The sequence below is a fragment of the Protomyctophum bolini genome (genome assembly GCF_963924005.1).
Source record: "Protomyctophum bolini genome assembly, chromosome: 21".
Lineage (NCBI taxonomy): Eukaryota > Metazoa > Chordata > Actinopteri > Myctophiformes > Myctophidae > Protomyctophum > Protomyctophum bolini.
The window spans coordinates 629,054-642,304 of record NC_137882.1 but is presented as its reverse complement, the minus strand read 5'-3'; the positions used below and the strand labels follow the sequence as shown (position 1 = coordinate 642,304).

Sequence of the window (13,251 nt, the reverse complement as noted above, 5' to 3'; positions counted from 1 at the left end):
ATTTCTGCTATTTTGTACATATATTGGAAAGATTATTGTTGTATTATTAAATGTGTCAGTGATTTATTTGTATATTTAAGTTATTTGTCATAATCTGCCCTGTGTGTGTGTGTGTGTGTGTGTGTGTGTGTGTGTGTGTGTGTGTGTGTGTGCGTGTTACAAAGCCTAAGAGGAAAACAAATATTAATTGTAAGTTGTAACGTACGTTCCAAATGTCCAAAGAAAACAAACATACAAATAATTAAATCGTTAATCGCAATTGACCTATAGATAAGCCCCTCCCCAAACTGCTATGGTCCAATGACAGCTAGGCATAACATGAGCTAGACAAACCTCTCCACCAATAGTTCTCCTGTATGATGAAACATAGTTTTATATGTTCCCAGTTCAACGGCAGGCCTTGTTGTGGATTTGGAAAGAGATTCTGAAGCTTCTGGTTCCAAAAATGAACCAGTATTTAACCCATTCTGACCGGGCACCCATTTTGGTGTTGGCATCATGTTATGCTTTAGCTATTGAAAAATAGCAGATCTACAAGCTCATATCGCGCCACCGAGTGGCGCGATACGAGCTTGTAGGTCTGCTATTTTTGAAAAATTCGAAGAACGACTGACATTTTTAGAATCTGATCTCAGGTCAGAATGGGTTAATCAGACCAGTGTGTGTCCAGTGGAAACCTCGTATGAATCTGATCTCAGGTCAGAATGGGTTAATGTTGTTAAAATCCATGATATTTACATTGGAATGAATGAGCCCGGGCTGGAAAGTGTCCAAGTGGGAGTGGCTAGGAGGGAGAGGGCGGGGCTTAGCTAAAGGTGAAAGACACTGCCGTACACAGTGAGGCTGGTGACATCACACACTGGTGACATCACACACTGGTGACATCACACACTGGTGACATCACTCACAGTCTTGTGGTGGAAAGGACAAAGCACGTCGGTGATGATGTAACAAACAGCATTCCTCCGACGTCGTCATGGCAACCGTCCGTCTGCTATGGAGGACAGAAAGGCACGGCGGTTGAATACGTAGAGGCAGAGACACACTCTCCGACACCAGGACGGGACCCTCAGAGACCAGGACGGGACCCTCAGAGACCAGGACGGGACCCTCAGAGACCAGGACGAGGTACAAACGTTCGCTCTGAAAGAATATATGTTCAAAGATTTGCGGCACATTTTCACATTCTTTTTCCAAAAATAGCAGATCTACAAGCTCGTAGCGTGGCACTCACGCTACGAGCTTGTAGGTCTGCTATTTCTTTTATCCTGGACTGATTGGTCAGTCCAGGATGTCCGTCTCAAAGGGCAGCAGGTGATTGGTCAGTCCACGATGTCCGTCTCAAAGGGCAGCAGGTGATTGGTCAGTCCAGGATGTCGGTCTCAAAGGGCAGCAGGTGATTGGTCAGTCCAGGATGTCGGTCTCAAAGGGCAGCAGGTGATTGGTCAGTCCAGGATGTCGGTCTCAAAGGGCACCAGGTGATTGGTCAGTCCAGGATGTCGGTCTCAAAGGGCAGCAGGTGATTGGTCAGTCCAGGATGTCGGTCTCAAAGGGCAGCAGGTGATTGGTCAGTCCAGGATGTCAGTCTCAAAGGGCACCAGGTGATTGGTCAGTCCAGGATGTCGGTCTCAAAGGGCACCAGGTGATTGGTCAGTCCAGGATGTCCGTCTCAAAGGGCAGCAGGTGATTGGTCAGTCCACGATGTCCGTCTCAAAGGGCAGCAGGTGATTGGTCAGTCCAGGATGTCGGTCTCAAAGGGCAGCAGGTGATTGGTCAGTCCAGGATGTCGGTCTCAAAGGGCACCAGGTGATTGGTCAGTCCAGGATGTCGGTCTCAAAGGGCAGCAGGTGATTGGTCAGTCCAGGATGTCGGTCTCAAAGGGCAGCAGGTGATTGGTCAGTCCAGGATGTCGGTCTCAAAGGGCAGCAGGTGATTGGTCAGTCCAGGATGTCGGTCTCAAAGGGCAGCAGGTGATTGGTCGGTCCAGGATGTCCGTCTCAAAGGGCAGCAGGTGATTGGTCAGTCCAGGATGTCCGTCTCAAAGGGCAGCAGGTGATTGGTCAGTCCAGGATGTCCGTCTCAAAGGGCACCAGGTGATTGGTCAGTCCAGGATGTCCGTCTCAAAGGGCAGCAGGTGATTGGTCAGTCCAGGATGTCCGTCTCAAAGGGCACCAGGTGATTGGTCAGTCCAGGATGTCGGTCTCAAAGGGCACCAGGTGATAGTAGGACAGGTTGGTGACGTAAGCTTCCGTCTCCTCCTCCTCCGCGCTCGGCTCTGCTTCCTGCGCTGGCAGGAAGTCCGTTCCGTCGTCGTCATACCTGCCGGCACACAAAACCAAACGTTACGTTGTTATTATATATACCACAGGTCGTTTCCAGGAAGCGATCTGATTGGTTGAAACGGCCTTCTAGCCGTGGTTCAAACGAGCACCACTCCTCCACGCCTAATCAAAACACAGAATTCAGCTGCTCTGTTTTCCCAGAGCGCTAGCAAACTGGGTGGCTAGGCTAGCTAGTTTATTGGGACATTTGTGGTCGTATAGTGACTACATCTGTCATTAAAGAAACATGTTTTTTTCAGCGATTTTCTTAGTTTTAAGGGTAACTGTTGTATAATTGCAATAAATCTTTTTTTCTGAAAACCCCCCCCCCCATGTTTCTCTATATAAGGTGCTCAAACATTTTCATGTCAAGGACCGAAAAAAGTGATGTGTAATTGACCGCGGACCCCCATCTGAAAATATGTTGTTCCAGGGACCCCCATCTGAAAATATGTTGTTCCAGGGACCCCCATCTGAAAAGATGTTGTTCCAGGGACCCCCATCTGAACTTTCTAATAATCTGCCTGCCCAAATTATTAATGCAATGTATTGACCATTACATTCAGCACTTCCAACCAGGACCCTTGATTCAATGTGTGCACGCACGCAGGCCTGCACTCACGCACGCACGCCCGCACGCAGCCAGTTCAGCTCATATGGATGCCTGGCAGCCCTAGTTGTGTAATAACAAGAGGCCATGCTCTGCTTCCTCCATGCACGCGCACACACACACGGGGGGGGGGGGGGGGGGGAAGCAGTACAGAGACACTTCCTGAGGTGCTGGGAGTGGTCAGTCAATGGTCAAGGAATTTTCTCTCCCGCTGCGTTCACACAACGAGACGCGTTCACACAACAACACAAAGTCCTTCTCAAAGGAGACGCGGTCACACAACGAGAGGCGTTCACACAACGAGACACGTTCACACAACAACACCACAAAGACCTTCTCAAAGGAGAGGCGTTCACACAACAACACAAAGACCTTCTCAAAGGAGAGGCGTTCACACAACGAGACGTGGTAAGGGTCACACAGCCATGAATCACGGCACTGAGTGTGAATAGACTATAGGCCATGACTCACGGCACTGAGTGTGACTAGACTATAGGAATAAGTTGGGCTGGCTTCAAGGCGTTTCAGCACTAATGCCGAGGAGTCATGTGATTCATCATGTCATGTGATCAGTCATGTGATCAGTCATGTGATCAGTCATGTGATTCTCCTCTGCCAGTTCCTTCTCTCATCATGAACATCAATGATGATGTTTTTTTAGGTGAAAAAAGAACAGAAAGTTATTTTAAAATAATTACAATATGTTGTATTATTTATAGAGCACCGAAGTCCTGACGTAACTCGCTCATCCCTTCGATTCCCCTGGTTCACGGAAGTAATGTCTCTATGGAGAATAACATGGGGTGATCTTAATATCGTCTACTATAAGCGTTGTGGTCCAAAAATAAACAAGCTGTCTCTGCGTTATTGTCAGGGAGGTGTCTCTGTATCGTTTGCGACAGTCAGTCACTCATATATGATACAGTTTGCTTCTAGCGAAAATATAACTAATTCAGCAGCAGTAACATTAGCGTTTTCTCTCATATCCATTCTTCATATCCATATGAGTGAAGCGGCCGGGGGTGACACGTTTATTTTTCAAACACAGTTCTTATACACAGTTCAACGGTGGGTCTTGCAGGGTTATATCACCCTGTCATGGAGGCTTCAGCAACACTCCTCTCTCAATGCTACTGTATATTAAATCTCTGAGCGAACCGGGGGGGTGGGGGGTTCAGATGGGGGTCGGCAGGCATATTATTACATATTATTCTGGGGGGTCCTTAATTGACATGAAAAAGGTTGACAAACCACTGATATAGAAACATGAGGGGTTTTCACAAAACCGTCCTCAGATCTAAATGGGTTAACCCATTTTGGGGGTGGGAACCCCTTTTTGGTGTTAGCTATTGAAAAAAGCTATTGCAAAAAGATATTGAAAAAAAAGCTCATAGCGCGCCACTCGGTGGCGCGCTATGAGCTTTTTTTTCAATAGCTTGTATAGGTCTGCTATTTTTTGAAAAATCGAAGAACGACTGACATAGAAACATATAGCTTTTTCGGAAAACTGTCATTTTCAAACAGACATTTTTAGAATTTGATCTCAGGTCTAAATGGGTTAACCCATTTTGGGGGTGGGAACCCCTTTTTGGTGTTAGCATTATGCTATGCTTTAGCTATTGAAAGATTAGCAGACCTACAAGCTCGTAGCGCGCCACTGAGTGGCGCGCTACGAGCTTGTAGGTCTGCTATTTTTGGAACGACTGACATAGAAACATATAGCTTTTTCGGAAAACTGTCATTTTCAAACAGACATTTTTAGAATCTGATCTCAGGTCAGAATGGGTTAAATAAGTGATGATGATGATGAAGACGACGCCACTCACCTGTTTTCTGTGGAGTCGGTGGACGGCGGTCTGAGGTCGTCATCGAAGACGATGGTCTCTGTGTTGGCCAGACAGAACCCGTTGGAGCGCATGATCTCTGAAAGACACAACGACCAATCACATGATCTCTGAAACACACAGCCAATCACATGATCTCTGAAACACACAACCGACCAATCACATGATCTCTGAAACACACAACCGACCAATCACATGATCTCTGAAACACACAACCGACCAATCACATGATCTCTGAAACACACAACCAATCACATGATCTCTGAAACACACAACCGACCAATCACATGATCTCTGAAAGACACAACCGACCAATCACATTTGAACTCTTAATTATTTAATACCAGAAAGCACAGCCTCTGTTCTAGAGGGGCGGGTAGCCTGGAGCAGCCAGCATGCTTTCTGTTCTAGAGGGGCGGGTAGCCTGGAGCAGCCAGCGTGCTTTCTGGTCTAGAGGGGCGGGTAGCCTGGCCCAGCCAGCGTGCTTTCTGGTCTAGAGGGGCGGGTAGCCTGGCCCAGCCAGCATGCTTTCTGGTCTAGAGGGGCGGGTAGCCTGGCCCAGCCAGCGTGCTTTCTGGTCTAGAGGGGCGGGTAGCCTGGCCCAGCCAGCATGCTTTCTGGTCTAGAGGGGCGGGTAGCCTGGCCCAGCCAGCGTGCATTCTGGTCTAGCGGGGCGGGTAGCCTCTGGAAGCAGAGCTGGATTCACTACCTGAGATCTGGACTGGACTCTGGAAGCAGGGCTGGATTCGGTGGACCTTGTCGTTCCGCAGCAGCTGGTCCAGCGGTGACCGCTCGAAGAACGTCAGCATCACCTCCGACCTGGAATACTGGGGAGGGTTTACAGAGGAACACCCATTTAGACCTGGAATACTGGGGAGGGTTTACAGAGTAACACCCATTTAGACCTGGAATACTGGGGAGGGTTTACAGAGTAACACCCATTTAGACCTGGAATACGTTCTAATATAACCATGGTGATAATAATAACCTTCCATGGCATGGTGATAAGGCTCTAATATAACCATGGTGATAATAATAACCTTCCATGGCATGGTGATAAGGCTCTAATATAACCGTGGTGATAATAATAACCTTCCATGGCATGGTGATAGCGTTCTTCAGTAGCCTCTCCACCTCGTTCAGCTTCATCTCGATGTCACTGGCCTCTTTGATCTTCACCAGTCCTGAAACAACACAACAAAACACACACAAAACGTTGGTTTAGTGAACTTTGAGCCTGGCAGACCCAACGAACGCTACAGGATATGTCCACATCTCCACATGCTGTATTGATGTGGTTTGTCACGCGCGGGTCATGGATTGATTTCCGACACTATAGCACATGATGCGTGTGCGCTATTTTAAGGCTCGTCAAAGGGGGTTAAAGATGGACGTGTGGAGCGTTGTCCAGGGTGTTTTAGAGAAGGGAGGAGAGTCTGGGACGTGTGGAGCGTTGTCCAGGGTGTTTCAGAGAAGGGAGAAGAGTCTGGGACGTGTGGAGCGTTGTCCAGGGTGTTGTAGAAAAGGGAGAAGAGTCTGGGACGCGTGGAGCGTTGTCCAGGGTGTTTTAGAGTAGGGAGAAGAGTCTGGGACGTGTGGAGCGTTGTCCAGGGTGTTTCAGAGAAGGGAGAAGAGTCTGGGACGTGTGGAGCGTTGTCCAGGGTGTTTTAGAGAAGGGAGAAGAGTCTGGGACGTGTGGAGCGTTGTCCAGGGTGTTTTAGAGAAGGGAGAAGAGTCTGGGACGTGTGGAGCGTTGTCCAGGGTGTTTTAGAGAAGGGAGAAGAGTCTGGGACGTGTGGAGCGTTGTCCAGGGTGTTTTAGAGAAGGGAGAAGAGTCTGGGACGTGTGGAGCGTTGTCCAGGGTGTTTCAGAGAAGGGAAAAGAGTCTGGGACGTGTGGAGCGTTGTCCAGGGTGTTTTAGAGAAGGGAGAAGAGTCTGGGACGTGTGGAGCGTTGTCCAGGGTGTTTTAGAGAAGGGAGAAGAGTCTGGGACGTGTGGAGCGTTGTCCAGGGTGTTTTAGAGAAGGGAGAAGAGTCTGGGACGTGTGGAGCGTTGTCCAGGGTGTTTTAGAGAAGGGAGAAGAGTCTGGGACGTGTGGAGCGTTGTCCAGGGTGTTTTAGAGAAGGGAGAAGAGTCTGGGACGTGTGGAGCGTTGTCCAGGGTGTTTTAGAGAAGGGAGAAGAGTCTGGGACGTGTGGAGCGTTGTCCAGGGTGTTTTAGAGAAGGGAGAAGAGTCTGGGACGTGTGGAGCGTCGTCCAGGGTGTTTTAGAGAAGGGAGAAGAGTCTGGGACGTGTGGAGCGTTGTCCAGGGTGTTTTAGAGAAGGGAGAAGAGTCTGGGACGTGTGGAGCGTTGTCCAGGGTGTTTCAGAGAAGGGAGAAGAGTCTGGGACGTGTGGAGCGTTGTCCAGGGTGTTTCAGAGAAGGGAGAAGAGTCTGGGACGTGTGGAGCTTTGTCCAGGGTGTTTTAGAGAAGGGAGAAGAGTCTGGGACGTGTGGAGCGTTGTCCAGGGTGTTTTAGAGAAGGGAGAAGAGTCTGGGACGTGTGGAGCGTTGTCCAGGGTGTTTTAGAGAAGGGAGAAGAGTCTGGGACGTGTGGAGCGTTGTCCAGGGTGTTTTAGAGAAGGGAGAAGAGTCTGGGACGTGTGGAGCGTTGTCCAGGGTGTTTTAGAGAAGGGAGAAGAGTCTGGGACGCGTGGAGCGTTGTCCAGGGTGTTTTGGAGAAGGGAGAAGAGTCTGGGACGTGTGGAGCGTTGTCCAGGGTGTTTTAGAGAAGGGAGAAGAGTCTGGGACGTGTGGAGCGTTGTCCAGGGTGTTTTAGAGAAGGGAGAAGAGTCTGGGACGTGTGGAGCGTTGTCCAGGGTGTTTTAGAGAAGGGAGAAGAGTCTGGGACGTGTGGAGCGTTGTCCAGGGTGTTTTAGAGAAGGGAGAAGAGTCTGGGACGTGTGGAGCGTTGTCCAGGGTGTTTCAGAGAAGGGAAAAGAGTCTGGGACGTGTGGAGCGTTGTCCAGGGTGTTTTAGAGAAGGGAGAAGAGTCTGGGACGTGTGGAGCGTTGTCCAGGGTGTTTTAGAGAAGGGAGAAGAGTCTGGGACGTGTGGAGCGTTGTCCAGGGTGTTTATCACCCTCTCCCTCTCATCATGACATCAGTGTGAAAGTTCTGCGCGCCTCACTCGTTGCCACGGGTTACCGCACCGAAACAGGAAAACATGGGCGACCGAGGGGGCCAGCAGAGAGAGAGAGAGAGAGAGAGAGAGAGAGAGAGGGAGAGAGAGAGAGCGTTTGTTGAGGGGAGGTGACAGTTCTTTTCTAGCTGGACTTCCTGTCCGAGCGTCCGTTTAGCCAGGAGGATGTAAATGAAATATTGAGCCGAGGTGAGAATTACTAAACCCCAGGGGGGGGGGCGGGGGGGGAGCGATCCATCACTGGAGAGAGAGAGAGAGAGAGAGAGAGAGAGAGAGAGAGAGAGAGAGAGAGAGAGAGATAATAGTCCTGAGCACTCGGCCGGTCTAACTGTTGTTCACAAACTTTTCAGATCGAGACCAGAAAGACAGATTAGACGTCCCAGGGAATCATAGCTTCAAATTGACATATTGGTGTTTGACCCACCGGTTTTGGAGATATGACTTATAGAGTAATGTCTGGCAGAGAAACAGAGAGTTGAGAAAACAGGCTTGAAAAGGTTCACTTCTGTGGTCTCTAACATTACAGCTACATGTTTAAGCATTTATTTCATATTTACGTGTCTTCTGTGGTCTCTAACATTACACCTATAGCTACATGTTTAAGCATTTATTTCATATTTACATGTCTTCTGTGGTCTCTAACATTACACCTAGCTACATGTTTTAGCATTTATTTCATATTTACATGTCTTCTGTGGTCTCTAACATTACACCTAGCTACATGTTTAAGCATTTATTTCATATTTACATGTCTTCTGTGGTCTCTAACATTACACCTATAGCTACATGTTTAAGCATTTATTTCATATTTACATGTCTTCTGTGGACTCTAACATTACACCTATAGCTACATGTTTAAGCATTTATTTCATATTTACATGTCTTCTGTGGTCTCTAACATTACACCTATAGCTACATGTTTAAGCATTTATTTCATATTTACATGTCTTCTGTGGACTCTAACATTACACCTATAGCTACATGTTTAAGCATTGATTTCATATTTACATGTCTTCTGTGGTCTCTAACATTACACCTAGCTACATGTTTAAGCATTTATTATCATATTTACATGTCTTCTGTGGTCTCTAACATTACACCTATATCTACATGTTTAAGCATTTATTTCATATTTACATGTCTTCTGTGGTCTCTAACATTACACCTATATCTACATGTTTAAGCATTTATTTCATATTTACATGTCTTCTGTGGACTCTAACATTACACCTATAGCTACATGTTTAAGCATTTATTTCATATTTACATGTCAATTTCAGCTCTGAAACTTATTTCAGACATGCTCTAGTATGTGAAGAGTCTGCCTGTGATATTAACTCATTTTGGATTTAAACAAAAAAGAAAATCAGTTTGACTGTCTCTGTATCAAAGAGTCACAAATGGTGGTTCCGTGGCTCAAATGACGAATAAATAATGGCCCATGTTGAAATGAAAAGATTCTGGGATAATTATGAATATATTCTGGGATAATTATGAATAGATTCTGGGATAATTATGAATATATTCTGGGAGAATTATGAATAGATTCTGGGATAATTATGAATATATTCTGGGATAATTATGAATAGATTCTGGGATAATTATGAATAGATTCTGGGATAATTATGAATATATTCTGGGATAATTATGAATAGATTCTGGGATAATTATGAATATATTCTGGGATAATTATGAATAGATTCTGGGATAATTATGAATATATTCTGGGAGAATTATGAATAGATTCTGGGATAATTATGAATATATTCTGGGATAATTATGAATAGATTCTGGGATAATTATGAATAGATTCTGGGAGAATTAAGAATAGATTCTGGGATAATTATGAATAGATTCTGGGAGAATTATGAATAGATTCTGGGATAATTATGAATAGATTCTGGGATAATTATGAATAGATTCTGGGATAATTATGAATAGATTCAGGGATAATTATGAATAGATTCTGGGAGAATTATGAATAGATTCTGGGAGAATTATGAATAGATTCTGGGATAATTATGAATAGATTCTGGGATAATTATGAATAGATTCTGGGAGAATTAAGAATAGATTCTGGGAGAATTATGAATAGATTCTGGGAGAATTATGAATAGATTCAGGGATAATTATGAATAGATTCTGGGAGAATTATATGAATAGATTCTGGGATAATTATGAATAGATTCTGGGATAATTATGAATAGATTCTGGGAGAATTATGAATAGATTCTGGGAGAATTATGAATAGATTCAGGGATAATTATGAATAGATTCTGGGAGAATTAAGAATAGATTCTGGGAGAATTATGAATAGATTCAGGGATAATTATGAATAGATTCTGGGAGAATTATGAATAGATTCTGGGATAATTATGAATAGATTCTGGGAGAATTATGAATATATTCTGGGAGAATTATGAATATATTCTGGGAGAATTATGAATAGATTCTGGGAGAATTATGAATAGATTCTGGGAGAATTATGAATAGATTCTGGGAGAATTATGAATAGATTCAGGGATAATTATGAATAGATTCTGGGAGAATTATGAATAGATTCCGGGAGAGGTTATTGCTCTGCCTGAGTTAAATGATCATTACATGTGAAAGAAAACATTGTTTCTCAGGTTGCTATGTACGGCCATAGCCACTTTCATGCCCAAATGTGCCCAAATTCCCCAAAACGTGCTGACCTCATCACATTTGTGACGATCACAATGGCCGTTTTTAGCCCAAGGAGTGTTTTTGTGTGCTAAACTAATGCTTGGAATGGATTCAGAAAAAAAACCCTATAGTTTCACATGTGACATGCTACTTAAAGAATGATGACATGGCCACATATAAACCTTATATAGGATGGCAATGGTACTATAGGGTCACATATATAAACCCCTATAAAAAAAAGCACAATACCGACAGCCGGTCAGCAAGTGGATTCATGAACGTATGTAAATAAATAGACAATATTTTAGACTACCGTATACCAAATTACCCACTCCACAACCTAGCCCCTCTCGGAACCCTACATAAAGCTTTCCACAACCCAGACTGCTGGACTAGTGGGACTCACTATATGGTTTCATTCCAACCTTCTAACAGAGGAGATGTGGACAGCTGTAGTAATAATAATAATAATAATAATAATAACCTTCTAACAGAGGACACGTGGACAGCTGTAGTAATAATAATAATAATAATAATAATAATAATAATAATAATAATAATAATAATAATAATAATAATAATAATAATAATAATAATAATAATAACCTTCTAACAGAGGACACGTGGACAGCTCTCTCCTGTCTTCAGGGAAGGATTCCATTAATCTCCTGAACAGTCTTCCCAGGTCAGAGGAGCTCCGGTGCAGATAGAGGATGTTCCTGTCAGACCACTCCGTCCGGATCTCATAGAAGTCCTCTTCGGACCCCCCAGAAGACCCAGCGGACCCCCCGGAGCCCCCGGCTCCCTGCTCGGGTCGCTGGCCGATGACCAGCCTCCGGATGCCGTTCACCCAGCAGTCCTTCACGAACATGTTGGCCACAGACGAGCCTTCGAACACGGACGATGCCATGAAGGAGGAGAACCCCTTGTGACCTGTGGTTCTGGAGGTCTGGAGGTTCTGGAGGAGTCTGTCCATGAAGAAAAGTCTACAACGACCAGCTGGCTTTGCTTCTGGAGGTCTTAAGTCTGTGTCTGTCCATGGAGAATATTACTATATTAGTCCAGCATTCTGAAGCAGAACTCCTGTACGGTTCTGGAGGCCTGGACATGAAGCAGAACTATAAGTCGAGACTAGTTTAGTTTAGTTTAGTCCAGCATTCTGGAGCAGAACTGCATCCTGTGGTTCATGGATCAGACTGCGGTCCGTTTAGTCCAGCATTCTATCTTCCTTCCTGCTGCAAAGACACTTCAAAGTCTAACTGCCAACTCACTATACTGTTGTCGTTGCGACGAAAGGAAAGGGAAAATATCGCAACTTTTACTGTTGTTTTGCTGTGGTTTAGGGTTGAGGGTTTAGTGGGAGGATGTTAGTCTGTTAATAGTCTGTTGTTTTGCTGTGGTTTAGGGTTCAGGGTTCATAGTGGGAGGATGTTAGTCTGTTGTTTTGCTGTGGTTTAGGGTTCAGGGTTCATAGTGGGAGGATGTTAGTCTGTTGTTTTGCTGTGGTTTAGGGTTCAGGGTTCATAGTGGGAGGATGTTAGTCTGAGTTCAACGTGATCAAGTGATCAACGTGGCATTCTGACAGCTGCGTTAACGAACAACATAAACATTAAAGTCCTCACGGAGAAACCGACAGATAGACAGACAGACAGACAGAGGGGGAAAGGATCGCATCGCCAGTCCGTTCACACCTCGCACGGATTAAGCCCAATTCAAGGAGTGTCGCCTTTTCTTTTCTTTGAAATCGTCGTATCCTCATTTGTAGCCTAAACACTGTTTGACCATAAACAGAACATTCCTTCCTCACAGGGACAGCATCGCGTCGGAAACCCACCCCGTGTACTCCGGGTCCAGTCCGCACGTATTATATAAACCCCAAAGAGTATAGTCCCGTTTCTTTCTTTCTTAAATCTTCGGTATCCTTTGCGAGAGAGAGAAAAAGAGAGCAATTAATGTTTGACTCCCCAGTCAGTCAACAAAGCTCCAACACTAGACGAGGATAATACTGTGTCGCTCTTTAAAACTTATAGTAGGAGGAGACAAGCGACAAGGAACCGTTAGACTGCAGTTAGTGCTGTGTCCTGCAAGGGCGTGCAGAGATCTGTCCGAGGGGCAGGGGCTGACATCCCGTTAGGAGGGCACTTTTAGACGACAATAGCTGATCTACAAGCTCTCAACGTGAGCTTGTAGATCTGCTGAAAGTGAAACAACGCAGACGTAAAGGGTGTTCAATAGCACTGAAATATGCCACAAAAATCTGAAACTTAAAAATTGAGTTATGGTTTCCTCCTGACAGCAACGATATTATACATTATATATTTATGTGATTTCTCTCTACACGTTTCCCATGTGGCAACAGTGATGTATAGCTGCAGTGTTGATTTAGTCGACTATATTATAACTATGACAAAAAAAAAATCTTCTACCACCTTTTTTCACTGGCGAAAACTATATGGAAACTAGATGAAAACGAAGCTATGATGACTAAAACTAAATATACTGACAATTTTGTCAACTAATTAAAAACTAGACTAAAATGTTAGGAAGGGACTAGTGGACAAGAGATCCAGTATAAGTCATTTTACACTTATAAGGTCGCATGCTGAAAATAGCAGATCTACAAGCT

At 45.0% G+C, this 13,251-nt stretch overlaps 1 protein-coding gene across 1 annotated transcript; it reads right to left on the bottom strand.

Moving 5' to 3' along the window:
* Nucleotides 1–1,108: 1,108 nt before the first annotated feature.
* Nucleotides 1,109–12,606, bottom strand: pxdc1b (PX domain containing 1b). The gene is made up of 5 exons (XM_080794347.1): nt 11,232–12,606; nt 5,868–5,959; nt 5,485–5,602; nt 4,758–4,854; nt 1,109–2,319 (listed from the first exon to the last, which is right to left on the bottom strand). The coding sequence occupies exons 1-5, from the start codon at nt 11,599–11,601 to the stop codon at nt 2,184–2,186; spliced, it is 813 nt and encodes a 270-aa protein (XP_080650473.1). The 5' UTR covers nt 11,602–12,606; the 3' UTR covers nt 1,109–2,183.
* Nucleotides 12,607–13,251: the final 645 nt, after the last annotated feature.

Coding starts and splice junctions, on each gene's coding strand:
- pxdc1b (XM_080794347.1), bottom strand. CDS start 11,601: ATGGACAGACTCCTCCAGAACCTCCAGACCTCCAGAACCACAGGTCAC. Junction 5,960..11,231: donor CACGTGTCCTCTGTTAGAAG/GTTATTATTATT, acceptor GTGTTGTTTCAG/GACTGGTGAAGATCAAAGAG. Junction 5,603..5,867: donor CTATCACCATGCCATGGAAG/GTTATTATTATC, acceptor AACCCTCCCCAG/TATTCCAGGTCGGAGGTGAT.